Source organism: Lates calcarifer, linkage group LG20 (genome assembly GCF_001640805.2).
Source record: "Lates calcarifer isolate ASB-BC8 linkage group LG20, TLL_Latcal_v3, whole genome shotgun sequence".
Classification (NCBI taxonomy): Eukaryota; Metazoa; Chordata; class Actinopteri; family Centropomidae; genus Lates; species Lates calcarifer.
This window is the reverse complement of record NC_066852.1, coordinates 2,631,467-2,656,809: the sequence shown is the minus strand read 5'-3', so window position 1 is coordinate 2,656,809 and position 25,343 is coordinate 2,631,467. Positions and strand designations below refer to the sequence as shown.

Sequence of the window (25,343 nt, the reverse complement as noted above, 5' to 3'; positions counted from 1 at the left end):
CGGACTCCACCCTCTCTGCCTTTATACCTTCATACTCTGTCTCATTATTCATGCTTAATTGTTGTCTTTTTTTTCCTCTGTCAAACCTGTAGGTTCTTTTGTGTCACGCAGCCCCAGCGGAGCTGCCTGCCAGCGGTGTTACCTTTCACCTGCCACGTCACGCGAAGACAATCAGGTATCTCCAACTGGCAGAGCCATAACAGATCAGAGGAGTCAGTGCAGGGAAATGATTAACTCTGCTTCCCCTCTGTTTTTGACAAAAGCTGCCAATAACCTCTTTTTAATATTTTACCCGATCTATTATCTCCTAACAGATAAGATGTTATCAGCGCCATGCAAAAATCTCACGTCCACAAGAAAAATCTTTGGAAGACAAGAACAAAGTTGACATTTCCGATTCATGTAAAACAAATGGCATCAGCTGGGTGGCATGCTAACTTTAGTAGAAGAAAAGCAGTGAGAGTACTAGAGGAATGACATTGCTGTTACTTTCCACAGGGAGCTCTTGGTGAGTAAAGAAATGAGGTTTGATGCTGACCACAGCTTTTCCTCTAGACTACTAAGTAAACAACTGGTAATGCTAACTTTGGCTATGTAGCGATAGCAAAACTCATCATCACTTATTTCTTCCTTAACCGTTCCCTCTCATTTACTTTCCTACTTAAAAAGTGGGACCAAAAATCCTAAGATCAAAGAAACGAGAAAACGATCCACTAGTATTTTATGAGTCCTTTTATTATCTCATTGCAGCATCTTGCACACACAGAAAACAAAAAATAAACCATTGTTCTTATTAATTTTACATGAACTGACATAAAATTCTCTCACAGACGATGTATCAAAACCAAGCAAAATTAAACAAGTATTCACATAAAACCGATCTAAAATCCCATTAGATAAAAAAGAAAAAAAAAAATCAATATTATAATAGGAAATAAAACCAAACAAATATTTACAAAGTCTTCTGTTGAAACTAAAGCTACAGTTATGTACACAGTAGATGGTCAGTGCTCCTTCCTTGAGAGAGACAGGAGAACTTGTTTCCTTGGGAAGAAAGAATAAAACAATAAAACTGTTGAAATAACAGGATGTGTTTTCCCCTAAATGAAGACACATCGGACAGGCCAATGCGTCACCTCTGTGAATGTGGGTGGATCCTACAGCCTCAGCACAGTATAAACAGAATCAGGTTGCAATGGCAATAAAATCAACCAAACTAATTTAAAAGATGTTCCTGTGAATGTCTACATGTTCTGGCATCATCCACCTCTTATTGTGAAAGAAATGCCAATTCGATGTTCCTGCTCGCAACAGAAAGAACAAAGACTCAGTGTCACTGATACAAAGCACCTGAAAACAGTTTGTCCAGCAACATCCTGCATCAGAGCGCCAAGTTTCAGACTTGCAGTTTCGTTCAAACCATTGCCACCTACAGAGAAGGAAAGTGGTGGCATGGAAAATAGCAGGCTGCTTCAAATTTCAAACTATTGTGCTGCCTATAGGAAAAGAGCATTAAAAATGCAGTTTCTCCTCCTTTTATAGATGGAGTTTGTGATTATGCAAGTGCATTTTAAATTTTATATCACAAATACTGCTGCTGTTATTTTCCTTTCCTGTAGGTGGCACAGATCAGTAGGTGTAGAGCTAGTCTCACAATAATTAAACATATCCTTGTGGAGAAATGGCGCTCTTTATGCATGGGGACAACACATAATTTTAATATTCTGACTCGCCGTTAAGTGCTAGAAAAGAGAAGGCAGAAGAAAACAGTCTGTCGCGAAAACAGGTGAAAACATAATTCACTGCCATGATGATCATGTATTTCACTACCTCTGATTGGTGGAGACCAATCAATTGGAAGACGTAAAAATGTAACTAAATTGAATTGAATTATTTTGACAGCTACCAGGAGCGTCATGTTTGCACTGGTTTGCTGTTTGTAGCTTTAATTTTGTTCAAAAACTGGATGAGCGAATGATGTCGTAGTTGCAATAAAGGATGTGCTGTTACAGTCTGATACACTATACCACAAGGAAAGGATAAACAGAATCATGTGCTCATGTTTCAAAGCTGTCACTGGTAACACAGGAGTATCACTGCCTGCTTTTTGCACTAGTGTTTCCAAAAGAGAGAAGGTGGCTGGTGATGCTCAGGGAGAACAAATTTCATATAAAATACAAAGTTGATTATTCAGTCAGTAAAAAAAATACAGATTTGTCAAATTCTCAATCCAATCCTCGGCAAAACCTAATCATGACAGTTTCAGGTCATGGAATCAAACTTTTGATTTGTACTGGGCAACATATTTTTTTTCCTCTTGTTATTCCCGTTGCCTGCAAGCATAACATTTACACCACTGCACAAAAATGTGCGGGCATTCCGAGCTGGAAGACGCCACAACTGACAATTAATGTCATGTAATCAAGTGAACGTTAACCTGATGTTCATCCGGTTAACAGGACTGACTCCATGACCCGTGAGTCTACACTACATCAGAACAATAAGGAGTGATTACATAAGAGGTCTGTACAACCATTTCTGCCTTTCTTGAGTTGAAGTGTTGAACAAATATGAGGAGAGGCAGGAAAAAAGGGGGGATAAAAACAGTGCTGAATAGAAACTGTAAGCTAACCGCAAACCGTCATCAAAGAAGGTTGGTCACCCTGGCAACAGGTAAAGTCATGGATACAAACATTGGCAAATCGCTCCACGCTCTGAGCTCGACAGGTATTACTTGTGCTGAAACAGGCATAGCAAGGCGATTATTAACTTTTCCATGGAGAGTTCTCTGATTGCGTCTGTTGATTATTTGTTTACTCTTAAAGGGAGGAAGTTTCAACGTGGAATATTACTCATATTAACATTCAATGTAAAAAAAAAAAGAAAAGAAGAAAAGATGTCAAGTATAAATCTCAATACATTCGTTGTATTCTCAAACACACATATCCACACATATTAACAAATATTTACACAAGTGTCCACCTCTCCTTGAAAGTTCGTACCTCAAAATGACAAAAGTTGGCAGCAGAGTTGTGGGAGAAAAACAGTTCATTTTGTTGTTGTAAAGAAGAAGAAAGTGTGTCCAGGATGTAATGAGGCAGAGTCCCAAATCCATCATTGGAGCCTAACACACAGTTCTAATGTTAAGTGTGTGTGAATGTTCATCAATCAACACACCTGAACTGTTCAGACAGGAGAACACCAAAACCATCTCTGAGTCCCTGGTAGATCATTAGCTCTGGTGTTAACACCTCAACAAACATCATGTTGACTGATAGCAGGTGATCAGCTTTATCTCAGAAAGGAGAAAATAAGAACCTGGAGTAGCTCTAAAGCTAAATAGCACAAAGTTTTGCATGCTATACAGCCGTGCTTGGCAGTTATGTTCACAAATACCTGGACTTGCTTTCCCTGTTTCCATAAAAGGTCAAAGAGCAGCTAATTAATACAAGAGCAGTTCACCTGAAATGTCTGCTAATGTGTTAATCTTGAGATCAGACGGTGTAAAGCACCAGGTGCCTCCTCTGATACACCTACGTGCTGCTTCAGGGAGGAATTTCACCAGGAGATCATAAAGTGTTAGGAGAGCTCACTCTCCCTCCCTCAGATCCATCCATCAAACGAACTACAACTCTGACCAGTACGTAGGTGCAGCAGAGAGGATGTGATCCCTCACTGGCTTCCCACCTGTCAAAACAACTACCTGTGTCAGCAGTGGTTATTTTTCTGCTAGATGCCTGCTATCACTCAACTCATGTTAGACGAACACAGAGATGATTTTGGGTTCTGTATCGGTTCAGGTGGCTGTCATGTTTGGATACTGGATACTACTTTTTGTGTGACTGAATGTGTGTATATATGTACAGTAATGTCTGTGCTAATTCTGGTGGCGCTTCATGTGCAGGGCCAGGTGGTCGGAGCGCGAGAAGCAGCGGCTGCAGGCGATGCACTTGAAGGGTTTGGCCCCGGTGTGTTTCCGGTAGTGTCTGGTGAGCTCATCTGATCGGGCGAAACGCCAGTCGCAGTTCTCCCATGTACAACGGTACGGCTTCTCACCTGCAGGACAGAGGAGGACAGAGGAGTCAGTACTGTACAGAACATTCTCCAGTAATTACAATTTTCGTCTCTTTTTAATAACATTCATGAGGGGTCCAGTTCAGCATTAGTCTGGTTCTAACACATTCTAGACAAAACTATTTGACTGACCATACTGGTGTCTTTGTATATTTGTCAAGTGATGATATAAATATATTAAAAAATATATTTATTCCATGGGTGTCAATCGATTTGTGATGAAAATCAGCTTCCACAGACTTGAATCCTTTGTGTTAATTCATCAGTTACCAGTTTAGTTTTGTCAAACATAATGTCGCATGCTAATGCAGCCAACTGAAAACCCTCTGAGTGAAGGCGTTGATGCAGTTTTGACATATAAGATTGGATAGTTGGATGTTAAACATCAGACTCGTTAATGTGAGAAATCACCCGGATCAAATGATCCTTCTCACATCATCCTCATTTACATGTTTGTCCTCTGAATCATGCTGCATGTGTTGCTGGTGCTCTGTTAGTCTCCACCCCCTCCTGTCTTCTCTGAAGCTCCACCCAGCTGCTGCCTGATCAATGATCAATGAGCTGCACCTGGATGAAGTGTTTAAAAGCTCCTGTGGCAGCAGTAGAGGCGAGAGGCTCGTGGTGTGTGGGGGCAGCTGGTCATGCTGTTGTTCAGTCTGAGAGGTTTATTTTGTTTTGGGTTCAAACTGTGTGTGTTAGGGGTAACAAGTAACTCACAGTCACCGGTCTGCTGTTTGTGTTGCATCCCTGCTCTCCTTTTGTCATTCATCCCTCATTTTAATCCTAAATCTAAATAATTGCTGAAACCTGTTTGTTCCTGCCTTGTTGCAGTGGTGTTGGCTGATCTTATTAATGATTAGAATCATGGCAAAACACTGGAAAAACAAAACCCAGGTTGTGAAAATGACGTCCTTTCACCATGAAACTCAAAGTGTGAGTGAGAATGTGTCTGACCCTGTGTGTAGCTGTACTTGTGAACGGGGGGTAATCACTATTTAGACATGTTTAAATGCATCGGTGTGCTTGTGGTTTTCACAGTTCACTCCTGTGAATACTGCGCTCATTTCCATGAAGCTGACTGGTGAGACTGAATTGCACTGTGTGCTGTTTGAGACAATGGGCTCAACTACTGGGTCAGGTGCCACACACACCCACACATACACACCGTTAAACAGGATGTGGAGGTTGTGCTGGTCTGTTATAACAAATGGGCGAGATTTTCCTTGGTAGAGAAAAAGATTTCAAGTACCTTTTTTTTTTTTTTTTTTTTTTTTTTTTGCTTAAACGATGACAAATCACAAACCATCACAGCTACAAGAGTTAACTTTTGCTAGTTTGTAGGAGCTGACAGCAGCTACGTGTGTGTGTGTGTGTGCACGCGTCACGCTCACTCTGTTCGCCTAATATATTGACTGACACACTTTTTATGTATAGTGTCATTATCAGACCAAGTGTGTGTAGTGATTGAGGAATAAATAACAGAACCTGAGTTTATAGTGAGTAAAACCTCATTCACACCTGAATCCTGTAGGAACTCTGAACTCTCTGTGACCGACCTTTTTCAGTCATTTCAATATCATTTCAACTTCCTGACACAAAACTCTGAGCACTCATGAGGTTATTCATTAATCATCAAGGCAATCAGCCTTTTTCACAAGTCATGTCCGTTTCTGAATTTCCTCCCCACTGGAATAATTCCCAACATGCCTGCAGGGTTCCTCTGTAAGGAACTGAAAAACTTCCTTCATGAGGTGAAACACTGAGCTGAGACCAGCAGAAACAAAATCACATCAGGATGTGCTACAGAAACCTGGTTCAACAAGTTGTCAACACCAAACGACAGATTGGATGTAAACAATGCTAACATTTAAAATATGAAAGATGTTTTCTGAAGAGGGAAACTTGTTCATCTGTCATTAGACCTGAAGGACACAGACGAGGCTTTTCAGTCAAACACTGAATGTCAACACAGCGTTGTTTGTCTAGAGGAAACCACACTAACCTGCAGTGAGCTTTTTTTGTTTTTATTTTTGAGTAATACTTCACTCAACTGATCGTTACACCTGCACTTAATCACTGAGGAAATCCCATTGCTTTACAGTTACAATGGTTTATATACAGTTTTAGAAACAAGGTACAAAGAGAGAGAACCTGTAAAATGTGAATTCAAAGCCCTGAAGAATAACAAGTCGAGTAAATTCGACTCGACGCTCACCTCTCCCTTCCCTTCCCTACTCCACCCAAACATTGACTTTTCTTTGCTGTGCCAACGTGCTATTGCCAAACAGTGAGCTAATCATCAACAAAGAGAAAAAGCTCTGAATAGGCTGGTATGCGCGCAACGAAAAAAAGTCATCTTTCATAGCAGAGGTGGAAATTAATGTCTGGGAATCAATGTAAGGTATGAGCACAAACAAAACCAAAAAGGAGATAGCTGCACAGTAAAATTCTGCTGAAGCCAGATTCCTCAAACTGTGGTTCATACGTTCCAGAGCCAAAAGTAGAAGTTCATGTCTGATCACTCCTGGATATAATGGATCCAGTCTCGACTTATCATCAGCTTTTGTCTTGTAATGTTTGCTCAGTGTCCTTCATCTTTCTCAAGAAATGTGGGGTTTATTCAGAAGTGTTGAGTCTTAACACGACCCAGAACACTGCAATCCTGTGGATGTTTAATGCCCCTAAATCTCATTTCTAAGTTGCGTCCTTGGTTAAACTGCAGAGAGCCGGTGTTGAGGGAGCGTGACTGTCTCTGGCCGTACGGGTCATTAAGTGCTCATTACCAGCATAGGCCCCGTTAGTGCTGATTAGATAGCTTCTGCTATTGACAATCAATCACTTACTGACAGCCATTAGCGGAGCAAGGGGGTCCAAAGAGCAGGGGGGTGGCGGCACCAGACAGGGGACAATAAGAGTGGGGAAAAAAGGATAAATTAAAAGGCTTCATGTGGTTTTGTGAGTGAATGAGATTTTATGTAAATGGATCAATAACGACTTCAAAGGCTCAGAAGCACTCCAGCATCGTATTTGGACAATATCCTGTTTCTAGAGTGAACTATACTTGGGGTGTGTGTGTGTGTGGTGTGTGTGTGTGTGTGTGGAGGTGGAGTACAAATGTCTATAAAAGGCTGAGGCTCTCAACCTGCAGGTGTGTTTGGTTTTGCTCTATAGCTGCTCTGTCGAGGTCAAAAGCACAGCCGCCTCTCAGACTATTATCCTTGGGGACTAGCAAACAGGCCGGTGAAATACGACACATATGCACACAGAACAAACACTTGAGGTGTGTGTGTGTGTGTGTGTGTGTATGTGTATACGTATATTCCCTAAACAAGCTGCCAAAAGGTCAGGTGAAAACCTACCCCACCATCCATCCTGATGCTTTCATTTTCCTTTAATCGAAGGGACAGCTTTAGGTTTTGGGTCGATTAAGATGATCGACTTCTTACCTACAAAGTGAAAAAACACTGACACGACTGTCTGAGATTTGCATGTTTTCAATCCCCACATCTAGAATATCTGAGCACCTAAAACTGAGCACACTGCTTTAGCATCTGTTCTCGTCACCTAACACCTCAGTTCATCAGGAAGCTTCTCTCCCTGAAAACATGGACGTCTTCTCAAACTAAAAGGCATCAATGCTCAAACGACACAACTGTCAGTAGCCGTTTGATCAGTGGTCCAATTGTAAACGACTAAACTTATCTCAAACACACACACACAAGTATGTATGAATAGGTCATAAATCAGTCTCAGTCACACAAACACAACAAAACACACACTCATATGTACAGGCAGTGTAACAGCACATGAGTCCAGGACAGAGAGCATCTGTCAGGCTGCTGTGTACTTTATGAGGAACATATTTACTCTATAGGAGGCTTCAAGTCTCTGACATCCTGAACCTGCTGTGTGAATAACTACCTACTCCTGCTCTGATCACAGGTGACTTAGATCTCAAGTTGGAAATAAAGTTTAAAAGTTAAAGAAAATGAGTTTAAAATCGAGAGGATCCACTCAAGGAAATGTTAGAAATCTGGCCTCAGATTTATTTTAGTCCTGTGCTGCTGCTCATCATTTAATTCTTCTTTAAAGTTCTTTCTTAAAATTGTAAATGGTTGACCATTGGAGTACTCACTTTAAAAAGGAGAAGATAAGTGAGCACAACGACTCTTTCATAGGACACGGCACAGTTTAAGAGTCAATTTACATTTCAAATAAAGACATTAAGTTAATGGTCTTACTCAGAATGACTCAGGAATCAGCCCAACATTAAACTTCATTTCATTTCCTAAATGCAGCTGACAGTCAGGAGTACAAAGGTCAGAATCACAGCAAGTTATGTCAAAATGTTTTCCACCCACTCATCCATCACTTTTGCAAATGTACCAATAAGAAAAGTCTTTGAGGAGAAACTGGATTTTTCAGTTTCTTCATCTTCAAACCATTCGTGTTACACCAGCATTTCATAACCATCTCTGCCTGGTTTTACTGAGTCAAAGAGCAAACACTTCCAGGCTTTCCAGGACGCCCATAAACTCATTGTGGACCTCTTGGCTTTATCAGCTCAGTTAGTGTTTGTGAAGAGGGCTGGAGGGTTCTCTAATCAGCCTGATAGCACTCTACTCTTTACATACACAGATGTACAAACACACACTTAACACAATTACAAAAGTCCATGTGCAGGGCTCAAACGGCTGCTGGGGCTGTGGTCAAGGTCCCCCCCCCAATACCAGTGGGAGGGAGGAGTTGATAGTGATGGACTTGAACAACATACACACCAACAGCTCCCTTGTGGTTCATGCTTGAGCGTAGAGGCCTTGGCAATGGCTGCTCTACCTACTGATAACATCGATGCTTAAATGTGCTCTGGCCTGTGAGATGTGGTGATACACTGTTTCCTGACTAAAATTACAAACCTGTGATTAGATTAACTGCAAAGCAAAGGTTAATCATGGTGCATTGTTGTCGCTGTGTGAAAAACCAGAACCAGACTCAGGGTGGGCGGCCATCTGCCTCCATACAAGCTCCTGCAGTCTCTGTAAAATCAGAGGCGACAGAGGCTCTGCTGGCCGGAAGCCTAGCCCGCATCCTCTCCTCCAGATACAGCTATAAAGAACACCAACTGCATCACAGGTTTTACATGTGCATAGTCAATCCTGAACTGAAGCTTGACTTTCAAAAATACGTTTTCATTATCCATAAGAACTCCTTTCAGAGTATGTTTTAATATTAATACATTGTATTCCTGGGTTTTTATTAATGTTGTAATTTGTTAGTGTGGCCAGAATATTAAATTAAGATTAGATTAATAGATTATAAGATCCTAATGTCGTTTCTGTAGAAACTTAATCTAAAAACAAATTAAATACAACAATAGACATTCTCTCTGACATGTAATGAAGTAGCATAAAATGAAAATACTCGAGTCAAAGTAACTTAACATGGAGCTTGAGTACATTCCACCACTGGTTGTGAAGGCAACCTACAGTCGGATGGTTGTTGAGTCTTGTTGAGAATTTGGTAAAAATAAACTGGAGCTAACCAGGCTGACTGGGAGGAGCACTCCTTATACACCAAGCTTCAGCTGTATTTCATGCAAGTTTAGCATCAGTCCCAGCATGCACTGTGTGGGAGGCGGGCCACGCCAGATAGGCCATAGTGTTAACGTACAGAAGCATATTTACACCAACTTAGTTTTCAGGTCATTTAACCTGTGTCTCTGACCTGTGGGAAGAGAGGTCTGAAAATACAAACTACACACATGGAGGATTTAAATCCCAGCTTGTCACTGACCAACCTGAGGACCTGCAGTCAGCATGACTTGATTTCTTCTTGAGGAAAGATGACTACTCTATGAGAGTGTTTGGTACATACCAACATTTGAAAAGCGGGTTGCAAAAGGGAAGTGTGTCAGGTGAAAAAAATGACACTAATGTTTAAGGAGAGGTTCGTAGCATATTTTAGCATTTCATCACACACACACACACACACACACACACACACCACACCTATTGTCTTAAGAAAAGACTGTAAACTGACATGAGATGTAACAAGTAGGTGGCCTTGGTGTGGAAATGTGCCCTCTGGCTGTTCACCAGAAAATCCTACATGCAGGTACACATGCTGTATTGTTTAATCAGAATTAGTCAAGTGACACACTGGATCTCTGCTGCACACTGGAAAGAATGATAAAAATGGTTTGCACCCTTGTTTACGTTCATTAAGAGACTGTTAGGATTAATACTAAAAATAAGAGTCTGGAGCAAGGCAATAAAAAATCTTTAAGTCAACTGGCAGCTGATGTAAAGAGGCTATAATGTGGTGTGTTATCTTCAGTGTTTGCTGTGGAGAGGAGGCTGCAGTGTTCTGTATGAGTTGAAGGTGTGAATAGGCTTGACCACTCGAGTAGGCAAACAGAGAGCTACATTAATCAATTCTGCAAGAGATAAAGCATGAGTGGCTTTCAAAGGGTAACTATGGAGCAAAATCTAACTTCACTAGGTTTTTTTGTGAGTATGAATTTAAGATGTGTTCAGTGAACCAAACAAGACAAAAGTTGATTTTGTCTGAGGAAGGAAGTACAACGCAGAATAGTGAGCTGTCTATTTGAGAGACAGGAAGTGAGTCAGTTTAAAAGAGATGGGAATATGATGATTGATCCAGATCACCATATTAAAACATGATCTGTAGAGAAAAGTAAAGAGAGAGAAGCAGTATATGTCTGAAGGTCTCTCCATCTTCCCAGTCTGGTTTGGGTTCTGTTAATTTTGCTTGATCTGCCTGGAGTATTTTCTATTGTCAGCCCAGTGTTTCTTGACATGCTCAACTCATGAGTCATCAACTGAATGCACAACAAGACCGGGCAGGCCTCGTGCTGCCAGATCACAAGTAAAGTCTGTTGGTAAGATTCAGAGTGACCAGAACCTCTCTCTTCAGGGACTGCTGATTCATACAGGAGCAGCTCTCTTCAGTGATCCTGGGGTACGGCCTTATTGCAGTGGTTAACATCAGGACTGACAGAGGGGGTCGTGAGATGGTTATCAGGAGAGAAAAGGCTGTGAAATGATTTGATTTAAAGCAACCAGAGGGAATAACCTCTTTGGTTGAAATGGCCACAGTCTACAGACCATCAGCCTCTGAGTGGTTGTTTTGAGACCAAAGTGGTTGGGAATCAATGGTCCACTGGATCTCAAGAGACCGTTGCACACGCTTGACAGTTAAATTAGTTTATCATGTTGAAAACAAAAGCTCCTCCAGGCATGAATGATTCTACAGTTGTGACTGACAGCCACAGATGATTCAACTATTGACAAAGTGTTGTGCCAAAAACAAAGCTGATACCACCTGTGTGTTTGTTTAGCCTAAGTGCGATGTTGAATGTAAGACAGTACACTGTGTATAATACAGGTTGCTGTTAAACCCTACATGACTGTGCAGCTGCCACTTGTGTCCTGGTTGATAATACATGCAGACCTCCAGTGTGATCCATGATGAGTCTGTTCTCCTCCCTCAGTTTACATGTGTTCAAAGTGTCAAGAGCACGCTCATCATTTCTCTGCTCTGACTGCTGTCCTGTTTTGTTTTGTTTACCATTCTCACTGCATATTTTACAGTCTGTCTGTCTTCTGCTGTGCTGGATCCTGCTGCAGCAACAACCCAACTTCCCCACTGGGATCCATAAAGTTTGATCTTATCTGTTTATGACCACAGAGAGATCTCTTTCTATATGCACATTCATCCATGTGTTCATGCTCTCTCTCCCCCTCTCTCTCTCTGTCACTGTTTTCACACTGCAGCAGCTCTGCATTGTTAATCACATGAGTAAATCTCCAGCATCCAGGTCTGAAGCTGCTGGGAATCCACAGGTTTCATCTTACATAGAGCCAAAACATTGAAACCAGCCCGCCCCCGCTTCTGCAAACTCTCCACTCTCAACTCTTCCTCCACCTCCATCCTCTGAAAAGGGACTGAAAAGCAGGAGTAACTGGTTTGGCCTTTAACAGCGTGTCTTCCCTCTTTTTTTCCCCCTCTTTGCTTCATCCTCCCCTCCTCCCTCCCTTTTTTGTTCTCTCTCTCTCTCTGGGGAAGCTCGGAGGACAGGTATGAGCATGTATAAACACGATGGAGAAAAAACAAAAAACTCTTGAGCAAATTAACGTTGCCTCTGTTGTTTTTTTTTTCTCTGTGTGCATCTCTATTATAGTTACTGGGTGTAACGAAACTGGCAATTTAACAGAATATGCAATATACAAATAAACTGAAGCCGACTCAGAGCTTAATAGTAACAGAGGTGAGACTGTGACAGGATTGTCGTCGGATTGAATCCCAGGATTAGTTCAGAAATGTGGACTGAAAGAGGCCTGTAAACATGATTTCACAGTGCACCACCAGGTGAATCTGTGCAAGACCAAACACACACTTCTTCCAAATCCTCATCAATGCTGATACTTCAAGAGACCACCACACAAAACAGTGGGTTTTTCAGGACCATAGTGTGACTCTGGGCCGCGCACACATGCTTTCATCAACTTAAATCCTCACTTTTCAAACCTGAAATTGTATTTTATTATTTGTGTAATCAGGTAACATTGCACCTGAGATGAGTCTTCCATACTGGAGGCTGAAAAGCTGCGTCTACTGACAGAGGTGAATCAGATCTAGAATCATATATCGCGCAGAGTGCTGCCCTAACTGACTTCCTTTATGCTTCACCATCGGCTCGTTCAAGTCGGTGGAACTGGTCACTCAGATTTGCCCATGAGGAAGCTGAAGGACAGTTGGTGTGAAACTACTGCAGCAGAGAAACGGCAATATTTCAGTTCCTGTTATAAGGGCAGAGTTTCTCACCTGTGTGTGTCCTTTGGTGTGCCTTCAGATGAGAGCTCTTTGTGTAAACTTTGGTGCAGCCTGTGAAGGAATCACAGAGATCATGAGACACTGACAATGACAAACTTTACCTTGTTCATAAAGCTGATACAAGAGCAGAAAAGTGCTATTACGTTGTTTCTCAGTGTGACCCAGTGGGTGGCATGAGTTGGCAGAGTGTCAGACAAACAGCTGATGTGCTTCCTCTGGCTGGTTGGATACATTTCTGAAAGCTGGTTTTAATCATTTGTTCATCTCCAGATGAAGTTGGTCTTTAATTTCTCAAAATGTGAAAAATCTGCCGCTGTGCTGACGTACGTCACCTGTTTCCACTGCAACTTAAGTTTTGGATGCTACACAGACAGCTTTCATTGTCTAAATATTGCAGCAATCTGTCTTGTTTCTTTAGAAATTGTGTGGGACAAGTCAAATTATCACCTGACAGATTTTTCTCCTGAGATAAGTCTAACATGAGACTAACTTATTGAAGATGAATGGTGCTGCAGAGTGAAGTATGCTGGCAGTCTTGTTTCTGCACAGTCGTTTGTCTTGTATGTTTAAACACGTGAGAGAGAGAGAGAGGCGCATTAGTGAGAGATTTACATATGTGCTTTTGCTTTGGGCATGGTGCTTATTTACACAACAGTGATACTGGTAGATGACAATTTGAGCCAGCTTGTTGGGGTGGTTATGTTGAAACTTGTTTTCATTAGTTATTTCTGTATCAAACTCTTTGTTGAAGTGGAAGAAACCGAGGTGCTGATTGTGTGTTGCAGCAGCGCTTTGGTATTTACTGTGTGTGTGTGTGTGTGTGTGTGTGTGTGTGTGTGTGCGCACATAAGTAGATATTGGATTGCATACAATTTTGTGTGTTGCCTCAGGGCCTGTTCACATCAGTGGTACAAGCTGTGCTCACTGCAACAGTACAGTACAGAGGCAAAGTGTAACATCACCAAAGATGTGCTAAGTGTGCATAACATAAAAAGACACGTCTGGTAACAACTGTGTGTGACGTGTCAGTTTAACGCCGCAGCACCGGCAGCTACCCAGAAACATCTCTAATTGAGCCGAGTAAGTTTTATGTTTTCCAGTGAAAAAACAAATCAAGCACAAACCTGCATAGTCACAGAAGTGAATCCTCCTCTTCTCCAGCTCTGGGTTGTTCCGTCTGTTGTATTTGGGACCCGTCAGGACGCCCTGACCATGTGTCATCAGCATGGCATGAGGGGACAGGCCTGTCACTTTAATCCCTCCCAGACGCTGCTGGTACGGAGGCGGAGGTTGGGATGCTAAGCTGAGCAGCTCAGCCTGGCCGTCTGGGCTCCCTGGCTGGGAGTTTGGGGGCGAGGGCGGCAGGCTGTGTGGCGCTGTGTGCTGGGATGAATTGGGAGTGGCCTGGTAGTAACCGTGCTGCTGCGGAAGTTGCTCTGCCATCATGTAGTTGCCGTTGCTTGTCGGCAATGCAACGCTTCCGAGGTTCAGCATGGTCCTGCCGTTCGGGGAGCCGTGTGTCGTCGGGCCGGTGTGTGACAGAGTCATGTTGAGGTCGGCGCAGCTGGTGAGGGGCATGTGGTAGACCTGCTGGCTGGGGGGGCGGGGGTCCGATGTGAAGCTCTGTGTCCAAATTTGGTTGCTGTTGAGATCCCGCGGCCACGTCGACTCCTCCAGAGCTCATGTCTGGTTTGATGAAAACATTGTTGACTACAGGCGGCACGCTGAAGACGGAGGTGAAGTCTGGCAGCGCCTGGGTGGTGGTGGTAGGGATGGAGCAGGGCACCTCCAGCCCGGGTTCTGTCTTGATCTGCTGGGGTGTGAGGGTCTTGGTGTTGGGCCTGTAGAGGCCTGTGCGGAGGTGAGTGGTGCTGGGCAGGATGACGTTGATGTTGAGGCTGTAAGGGGTGGCAGGTTTGTCCTCTGAGAAGTACTCGTCCACTACAGAGGCGCTCTCTCGTCTGTACTTTTTGTCAGTGGTGTCGGTCGAAGAACTTAAGACAGGACTGTTTCCCTGGGGGAGGTATTTGTCCAACTCTAGTCGAATCTGAAAAGAGAAAACAAGAGAAGTTTAAAGGATAATAAAACTACAATTCACTACACCTCCTCACTGTGCCTTTCAGTTAACTACATCATCACCACTGACTCCAACTGTGGGCCAAATGATCAGTTGCAGGATTTGAAAACTGTGAAAACATCTGCAGCAGCAGCTACTGTTCGGCGTGGTATTTGTTTAACATCGACCCAAATGGAGTATTTGTTTAACCAGTGTAATTATTTTGTGAGATTAATGGGCTGCAGGTGGTGATAAGGTGGATGTGACACAGTTCCACCCACTCCACAGGTAATAGCAGACAAATACAGCAAAAGAAATCTCAGGAGGAATGAAAGCAGTCCAGGGGATAAAAAGTTTTTAGAGCAGTTGGTACCAGAGTTTCCTCTTCCATCATTCTGTCATCCTCCCCTCATTCATACCTAACATTCCTGTTTCCCAGAGCAGCTCACCGCCCTGACAAACATCCAGGATTAGGGACACACAGATAAAGAGGGATTGCTGTGTTTCACTATGAAGCACCTGCTGCTTGTTAGTAGTAACTGTTGTTGGCTGCCTGGTCATAAAAACAAATGGTGAGGAGACATTTGTCTTAGTGCTGATCATTATCATTAGGAGACATAATCCCATAGAACAGCCGCTTCCCGGGAAAAACCCACGGGGACACAGGAAGTGATGGTTTACGTGTCATGTGGGATAAAGAGAGGAAGCTGCAGTCAAACCACGAGAAGCATAATGCACAGTAAGATGCAGTGTGTGTGTGTGTGTGTGTGTGTGTGTGTGTGTGTGTGTGTGTGGCCAGGTGTCAGGTTTCTCCATTTAATTTAACATAAGAACTAGAACATGACGGTTGTATTTCAACAAAGACAACGTAAGAGGTTTTCAAGTGACAAGACTGGACAGGAGGAGTGAAGAAGAAAATAAACTGCAGGTGTTTGTCCTCATGTTCATCGGACGGTATCATCTGATCTTAATCGTGATTTACTGGCGTGTGTGTCCCTGTGTTTGTGTGTGTGTCGTTCAGAGTCTATGAAGCAGGCAGCCGCTCCTTTAGAGGTGCACGAGCCGTTAAGTAAAGAATCTCTGCAGCGGGGACCACACACACACACACACACAAACCTCTGTACATACACATGTATAAATGCATGTGTTATAGAAATGCAAAAAAGCAAATGTACATATGCACGGCCAAATGCACTTAAATGAAGGCGTGCAGGTGCAGACACACACCGACTTACCAACACACACTGAACTTTGCACAGGCACACAAACACACACAAACAGGCAGAGTTTCCTCCATGGGTGTGGTCAGTGGAAGCATGAAGAAGATGAAGGAAAAAAAAAAAAAGCACTCAGCCAAACCAAAACAAAGACCGAAGACATGAGAGAGAGAGAGAAACCTAAACAATGTCAGGTAAAAATAGACCTGCCAGACAAATGTGATCCTCCCAGTGACAACAGGCACAGGATGAAGGGAGGGACGAGAGAGAGCAGAAAAAATGAGAAGGACCAAGAAAGAGAGGGAGAGGAAACAACGAGGGAAACGTGAGCAGTTAATTACGAAACTGATGCTGTGTGTGTGTGTGTGTGTGTCAATGTGTGTGGCAAATATGAAGAAGATATCAGAGTGGATTCAAAGTGACGGATGATCAGGAAGCTGCACAGAAACTCCTGATGGGGAATCTCCAGATTTCCGAGAACTCTGGAAACAAAAACTAAACATTCCATCGCGTCAGAATTCACAGAAACTAAATGCATCTATAATGTAGGACTGACTTCATACTTTTCACTGATTTACTTTTTATGACTTTCATTTAATCAGAACCCTCTGTCAAAATCTCCTGCACAATAATCAACTGATTAATCAGAATGACACTAACTGCTGATGATGCTTTGTTTAAATGTATCTGTATGGTTTGAGCAGCAAAGCACCAGAAAGTTATCAGAGCTGAACTGTATGAACTGAACACCCACCCCCACCCTCCCAGAGGAGATCATAACCCAGAGTGTTCACCTGAGTCCTGAAACTGAATCAAATGATTTTTGGGGACAAATGACCTAACGAGGTGCTGATGTGTCCGAGGTCGCGTCTGGACGGGAACAAAAGGCAGAGAGGAGAAGAGAAGGCCTGTTTCAGCGCTATTATTCTGCAGCGCTGCTTCAAGTGCCAGCGCTGTCAACACACACACACACACACACACACAGAGTTACAATTTAGTTTCAGTTGTCAATGATTACACTTAAACTTTCATTTTGGTTTCTTTTTGACACAAACAGTTGTACTTTACTATAAATGATACCAGGTTCAGTCAGCAGGTGGACTGCTGCTGCTGTCGTATTGTTCCAGCAAACAAAACAACTAATCTTTCTCAGCAGGTATTCAGGCGATCTGCATGTTCTGTATAAAAACATCTTGGTCCAAAATATATTCTTTATTTTTCCGTCTTGTGCTTTTAATTTCCCTGAAAAGTTAAAAACGTCTGAGTTTCTGGTGAACGAGCTCATTTCTTCTACATGGTTTTATTCACCGCTCTTCTTTGTGCAGAGAGTGGGAAAGAGAAAATACTTTTTTAGCATGTTTACATATGCATGTGTGTGTGTGTCTGTGTGTGCGCTTAAATGTCTGTGAATGTGTGTGTGCTTATTCAGTCGTGTCCTCAGGGCTAATACGTCCATCGTTCATCACTGGTGAACTCGCACCACCTTGTCATCGGTGCAATCTGAGCACTTGGTGAAATTAAAGTCGTCAGTATTTACTGAGAGGGGGGAAAAAAAGAAAACAAAAACAGCCTCTCTGTTTCCTTCCCTCTGAGGGCTCCTGTGTGCCTCTCAGGACAGGACACAAACAGGGTCTGTGCTGTTGGGGGGGTGGGGTGAGGGGTGCTGGCAGCTATGACCCGTGGGTGCCCTTGGCCGTGTCCGCTGCTGGCCTGCTGTTGATCCTTCTCACTGTCAGACTCTGCTGATCTCTGATCTGCCTGCATCTTTTCTCACTGCTGACATTTCTCTCTTTAGCTTCTTCTCTGGGATGTATGTGCACAGAAGGGTTGAGTTTACAGCTGATGGTTCTCTGCTAGTTTAGATTTAGCTGAGGGGAAATCTGGTGTTTTCTGTTTCTTTAAGCGTCTTGTCAGTAATATCTTTGATACATTAAACGAGAGGCACGGCAACCTCAAAGCAAACAATTCAAAATGTCTCTGTCTGATTTTATGTGCTTGACAAGTAGAATGTCTTCAGGCCAAGACTGAGTGAGTTAATGATTGGAGAACATGTACAACTGCTCTGCTATGAATCCTGATCCTGAATTCTGCCTGATAACACTTTCTTATCAGCTCTGCTCAGGTTTATGGGATGGAGTGGGAGTTTCCACATGTAACGCCAATATGACTTCCATCCTTAAAGGACCTTTTATATGTTCTTAACAGGACAAGCTTTACACAGCTATCCATGTTTGTTTTCATCATATTGGCCTGCAGCCAGTTTTCCATTCACTTTCCTGACGGTACAAAAATCAGCTTGCAGAGACTAAAAGCTTGCGTGAGACAGTAATCCACCATCTTGTCTGCTTTTGCTGACAGTTATTATTGTTGAGTGCAGCTGATATGATTGTGAACAGCGTGCACTTTGTTACCACACAATGGCATAAATTTGAGAAAAATAAAAGCAGACATGATGTTCACTGCGAGATCTCCACCGTCGATTCCAGCTTCTACTCATCGGCTGAGTTCACAGTTTCTAACCAGTCAGGACTGAGGTTCCATCACCTAAAGCCACTTCTTTAGTCTAACCTGTTTTTATGTGCATCATGATCAACAAAGAATATTCTCAACAATTTGTTAGACATCTCCACATCTCAACGTCACCTTCACACCTCACAGTCATCTTCACAGACTGACTCAAAAGCCTCCAAGCTACGAGGGTCTGCCGTCTTTATCCCTCTCCCTCCCCTGCTAACTGTAAAACAAATGGCTTCGTCTGCACATCAGTTTTTCTTTATGGCTCTCAGGAATGCAGAGAAAAGGTGGCAGTTCGCCTTTTGGATCTCCATAAAAAGACAGAGCTGATAGTGTCGGGGGGGGGGGGGGGGGGATTGGCTGGTCCTCCATCCTGTTAATCAACAGAGCAGGAATCAAGATGGGTCATCAGAGGAAAAAAATAAAACCTTTGAGATTGAGAAGCTGTTTTATGGCGACTGATGAAGGGAGAGATAGGGAGGCTTGTTTTGGCTTACAGGACAGTGACAAGTAAAGACAAGAGTAACTGCTGGGTGGTCAAAGTCCTCTTATTAGCTTAGCTTAGCTTATCTTAGCTCTTATTTCTAATATAGGATGATATATATCTGAACTGAGGAACATTTCATTTGATCTGTTTGTTATGCCACTGTTTATGGCTGTAAATGATACATGTATATAGCATAGATGACAAATAAGTCTGTATATGTAATGATATATTGTAAGGATACAATATATATACAGTATTAAGGGATACAACAGTCCATAAAGGAAGATATATACATACTGTATGTACACAGAGGCACATACACTGTATGATTTACGTGTGTGAACAGTTTTACTAAGGAGTTTTTCATAGTTTAAAGTAATCCAGGTGTTGCTTCATAGTGGACAGAAATATCTTAGGAAGCTCTGCTGATCTGCTTCATGTGTTTATTACCTTAACTTCAGCTCTTTGCTTTGCAATCATCTGTAACATGAAGCAACACCTCTCCAACAGAGTCTCAACGCTTCCTGTTAATTACTGTGTAAACATACGTCATTTTGGGTCAGAATTCTTTGGGACTGAAGCGGAAATATCCAGGAAGTATTCAGGTTAACACTTTGACTGAACAATAAGCTCTCTCACGTGTCTGTTTCTGTCTCTTATTTCTCGTCTCTCTTTGTTCTTTATTGTCCCACAAAACAGAAAAGGTCCTTCTCATATTTAGCTAGCGGTAAGGGTGGGTGCAGGGTCTGGGGGCATTTCCAGACCTGGATCCAGAGTTCGTCTGAGGATAGTTTGCTTTCAAGAATAATCACTGAACATAAAGATGTATATATGGAAATCAAAAAGGAAACCAGAAGGAAATCTAACCTAATCAAGACAACAGATGTGTATGTTGTTGATGAAGTAAAACTTCTCTCTGTGGAATGACTTCACCTTTTTGTTTTCAGACCAATTTTCACTGTTTTTCCAGACGAACGAGGGGTTTCAACAGTTAACAGTGCTAGTCATTAAAGAGATTTTGCAGCTTCAGTAGATGAGTTTTCAGACCACAGGCATTAGAAAACAGTAGAACATGCCTGTCTGCGGGCGGCATGTGTTGTCTAGTGCAGAGACACGGCCCGGGCATGATGGGTACAGATGACATCAGCAGACCAAACAATCCCGCCAGAGAACAGCGTGAGTCAAGTGATGAATCTCTGCTTTCTGGTCAGTCTGCTGGTAAACTGAAACTCTGCTGGAGGATCAAGGCTGATTTATGGGTTTGCACATTCATCAGTTTGACATATTAAATGCTTGTTTTTCAGCCAGTGATGTCATTTTCTGCCAATACCATGAATAACAGCAAAGCAGCAATAAAACTGCATTACACTACATTTTATACTGAGGGTATTTACGTGGTCCTGAGGTTATAGGACTTGTTTGACAGTCGGGGTCAGATCTGGATGGATGTGATGAAACCTGCACCACAATATTAAAAGGACACTAGGTGGTTTTTTTTGGTTTGTTGAGCAAATTCAACTTGTAGTGTTTATTTTCTTGTCACCACTTTTAAAAACGCACAGTTTGGCCTCCAGTTAGCTACAGTTTTGTGAGCTTAATAATACTAAATCAGTTATATTAGCAAAAGAAGTGAGCAATAAAAACCTTAAGTTAAAAGCTGGAAGTCTCCTTTTGCCTCAAACTGAATTTTCAATATCAAATCCAATCAATATTTTAGATGCACGAGGACAAAAGGTCTAAACTAATTCTTCTTAAATGTTCAACAAGACTGAACAGAACACACTCATAATGTTGTTTCTTTCCAACGCTCTTCCCATCTGCAGTCAATGTGGGATTCTGGCGAGCTGGGACTCGCTGTCAGCAGACAGATGCAAATCAGCTGCATGTGCTGCGATGGAAGTCAAATCATTAGCTAAACCAAAACCATTTCATCCTTCAGCTGCATGAAAAATGTCTGCCGGCAAAAAAATCACTAATGGAGGGTTGAGATGACAGGAAACATGCGACACCAGAAGCATTAATGCAAACACAAGAAGCTTCAAGAACAATGTTAAAAAAACCATTTTGAAGAGAAGTAGGTTTAAACCATATCTGAGTATTGATCTCCAGGAATCATTAGGCGTGACCGGCAACATGCTCTTGATCTGGACGCCATGAAGTTACTCTGTAACTTCTCATGTCGTCTACGCTCAGTCTTCCAGGAAACCCCACTGTGATAGAATGACCAAAGAATCTGGAAATTGGTTTCATATCAGTTACTTATTCCACCATTACAGCTGAGGAACGTGAACAGATTCATTCCACAGTATGATGTGTTAAACTGTGAACCTCAAACCTGACCACTTTACATGATGACTAAACAAGCTGGCAGATTTACTGCCAGCGTGGATAAACAACAAACCTGATGCTGCTGAACAGTTTTCTGGATTGATGGCCTGTGGCCAGATGTTTTCTAACTGCCACTGTATAACTACTCAAATACCTCAAGTGCCTCAGAGGTTATCCAAGAGAAGCATCTACCACTGCTGTTTTAAAGCCACACTAATCAGTTTCCAATCATGTTTCCCCTCCTGAGCATCTAGTGTCTTTCAGCTCATTGTTTTGGTCTTTGCTGCTCTTATCTACCTCATGACAAAGTGATAAAGCAACTGAATGAAACCCGACTAGCTGCTGAATGCACCGTTCACTGGCTGAGACAGCTGTTTGTTGTTAAGCCTTGTATGTCAGTTTTGTGTTTACAGCTTACATGTCACATGTGCTACAATGAACCACTCCACTCAGAGGCTTTGATGCTCATTTTAAAACTGCAGAGAAAGTCATAGGTGCAGTGGCCGTGGTGAAAAGATCAGTGAGAGAACTGATAGATGGATGTTTGTTTTTGACAAACTACTGAGCAGCAGAAGCATTTTGCCACAAATAAACACGGATAAAAAAAGAACGAGGACAACTACTTTTCAGACAGTCAGAAACCTGTGAGCCTTTCACTGCTGCTGCTGTGACTTTCTCATGAGGTTGGCTTTTATCATCTCTCTGTTGCCTCGAGGCGGCCTGCGGAGATGCGGGCTCTGCTCAGACAGGTTGGGCAACATACTGCTGTCACGACACTGGCTGAGTTAAGCGCTCTTTAAAGCACCAACACAATGACACAAAGACATGTCTCAGAGGAGAAAAAAAGAGAGCCAAAAAAAAAAAGAGAGAGAGGCAGACATTATCAGGCCAAAACTTTCTGTTGAGCTTCTAGACAGGAAAAGAAAAGGGGTGAATCGAAGTAAACTGTAATTTGTGTGGAATGTGTTTTAAGGAACCGACTGCATGCACCTCTGTGGTGAATCAGGGGCACATAAGGTGAAGCCTCTCTGCTGCGGTTGGCATTAATTTGCCTGAGGGGTGACTAATTCACTTAACCTGTCTTCTTTGTTCTTGACAAAGTCATGTTTTGCATAACACCAAGCACTGCATGTTCCAGCAACATGAAACAAGAGAAAAAGCAGTTGAATGTTGGACAATTTGTCTCAAGCAAAACAGCTCGGTATCACAGATGATGATGAAAATATACTGTACACTGTTTAGATGATTCTCAGGAATCTGTCGTATGATAATCAACTCAGGGACTGCGCTGCTCTGATCGTGATCAGGTTTTCAGCTGCGTTACATTATGACTGAAGGAATCCAACAAGCACACAAACCAGTTCATTTAGGCTATAAAATACTACTTCTCTGTTTATGACAGTCATTGATCTGCAGGCAGAGAAGGTACACAGTGTTTCCTACCTCCAACTACAGACACAGGATGACGTCTTGTGAGACACAATAACTGACAGAGCTTCTGGAAATAACCCTAAGCTTTGTAGTGTTGAGAGAAGAGCGGGTGTAATGAGCTGTGGCTTCTGGTTTTATGTTCTCAAGCATTGTTGTACCTGTTTTTAGCTTACTGACTTCATGACTGGGATTCATTTAAAATTGGTTGCCATTACCAAGTCTGATCCGATATAGATATTTTGCTGTGTAACCCTTCAGCAGCGCCTACATTTGAAAAAACTGCCGCAAAGAAATCTGCGTTCTGTTCGGCTGCTGCTGAGAGACGTTGGTTAGCTTCTGTGATCACATCTCTCCAGTTGGCAGCGTCGTTAAGTCGGTTCAAAACAGCCTCAACATGTGACCACCTTCCTTCCACTGTTTGCATAAAAATCAACAAGCCCGTCCTGACCACACATGATGCTTTGTGTGAAATGTGTTGCATGCAGGTAGAACACACGACAAAGACAAAGCATCACATCCACATGCATCGGCACTGCCAGAATAAAAGCCAACACCTGTATACAGCTGTAATCCACCCATCAAATCCACCGTGGGATCTGCAGCACCGGTCACGTGGGACCAGAGGAGCAGTTTTAGCCTCAGATCTCAGGGTCTGCTGCCTGTTTAGCAAACGTATGGCAGGAGGCCAGACTCAGCACCATCTGAAGGCATCCGGTTTCTGTTTGTGTTCTGCTGTGATCGCTCAGGGCTGACGCACAATTCAAAGCCATTTAACTTTAATGCAGCTGTCGTGTCTGTGCCGCGATGTTGAACAAAAGGAGGTGGTCGGGTGGTCATAAAATATTGTTTAACTTGTTCTCCAGTATTCATTCATGCACGGTGACCTGCGATACCATCATGTGACCTACTTCCTGAATTGTTTGGACACATTTCTGGAACCACAGCGACAAATACTCATGAGCTTCATCTTGGACAGAGATTTACAAAGGAGAGCGATCATTGGAGAAGAAGCCATTTTGCAGACTTGTTTCAACTTCAACCTACTTGTCCATCATGTGATCAAATCCCATGATTTTACAGCTTCTGCAGGCAGAGATGGCCCATGTTTTAATTTGAGGAAACAAGCAGGAAACATGCGCCGAGCTCCTCTCTGATCAAACTTAGTGTTATGTGTAATAATCAAAATAATCCAAATAATCAAAACCAGCAGGATATTTACTTCAGTGTATTAACAGCAGCCACAGAGCACAAATACAAAGCTTGTCTGATGTCAGTTAACGGCACAGACAACTACAATAAGCTTGTTATCGCTTTCTCAAACATGTCAGCGCTGACAGACTGCAGTGCCTTTTCAGTCCATGACTTCACAGTATGTAATAACATAGCTGTTTTAAAATACAGTCAATGCAAGTGCATTGTGTGTTAGCGAAAAAACATGTAAACTAGTAGCAACCTCACATTTAATCAACTAAAATAATCTTTGCTTCAAGACACAACTACAAATAAAGTTCCATTTGAAAAACTGCCACTAATTCCTCCAAACAGCCGACAGGTAAACTTTACCTGCGTTTACTAACATGTCAGGTGTCTGTAGGACTTTAACCTGCCTGTTTTTACAGGTGAGCTGCTTCTACTCACAGGTAAAAGCAGTCTGATAAATGAGGAGAAGAAAGCTCACAATGCATGTGTAATTAAATGGTTGTTAACAGCTTTATTTATCCTCTAAACTACCTTTATTTGGACTGAGGCAGCTCCTGCTGTCAGTCTCTGTTAAGGCTTGGAAGTTAGAGATAAATTAAAAAAAAAACCTGTTACACGTTAAGAACTATAACACCCGGAAAGGCCGGACCTCCGGTTCACCGACAGTCCGGCTGGACCTAGCGGATCGGCAGAGACTCTCACCCCGGGTTTGACGTCCTCAAAGACGGACGCGTCCTCAGCGCTGTCTGCTCCAGACATCCTCACCGGCTTCAGCTGCGTGAAAACCGCCCTTTCTTCTGTCGTATGCGGCGGATTCATGACCAGTCCTACACTCGCTGCCATCAGAATGATAACCTAAACAAATATGTCTTGTCAGAATCTGGGTTAGACACATAAAGAGTTATTAATGTTAACTGTGCCCTGCTGGAGCTGAAAGCTACGAAGTAAGTCCACAGCCCTCCCCTCTTCTCTGGCTCCCAGGTACGTTTTACCTGTGCTCAAGTATGGACCTGCTACCTGGAAGCCAAGACAGAGCGCAGCCAATCAAAGCAGAGGATCGGTCTCGCGGTCCAATCAGCTGCGTGGAGGAAGGCGGAACTCACCTGAGAGAGTTCAGAGAGGAGGAAAAGAACTGGAAGGCATCAGGCAGAGTAAACACTGCCTCTTCAACCACACATAC

At 42.7% G+C, this 25,343-nt stretch overlaps 1 protein-coding gene across 1 annotated transcript; it reads right to left on the bottom strand.

The window, feature by feature from the left end:
• Positions 1 to 717: 717 nt before the first annotated feature.
• Positions 718 to 25,161, bottom strand: klf5l (Kruppel-like factor 5 like). The gene is given in 5 exon segments (XM_051078532.1): positions 718 to 4,056; positions 12,922 to 12,981; positions 14,055 to 14,526; positions 14,528 to 14,977; positions 24,866 to 25,161. Coding segments are annotated over 5 exon segments (1,302 nt in total). The 5' UTR covers positions 25,007 to 25,161; the 3' UTR covers positions 718 to 3,877.
• Positions 25,162 to 25,343: the final 182 nt, after the last annotated feature.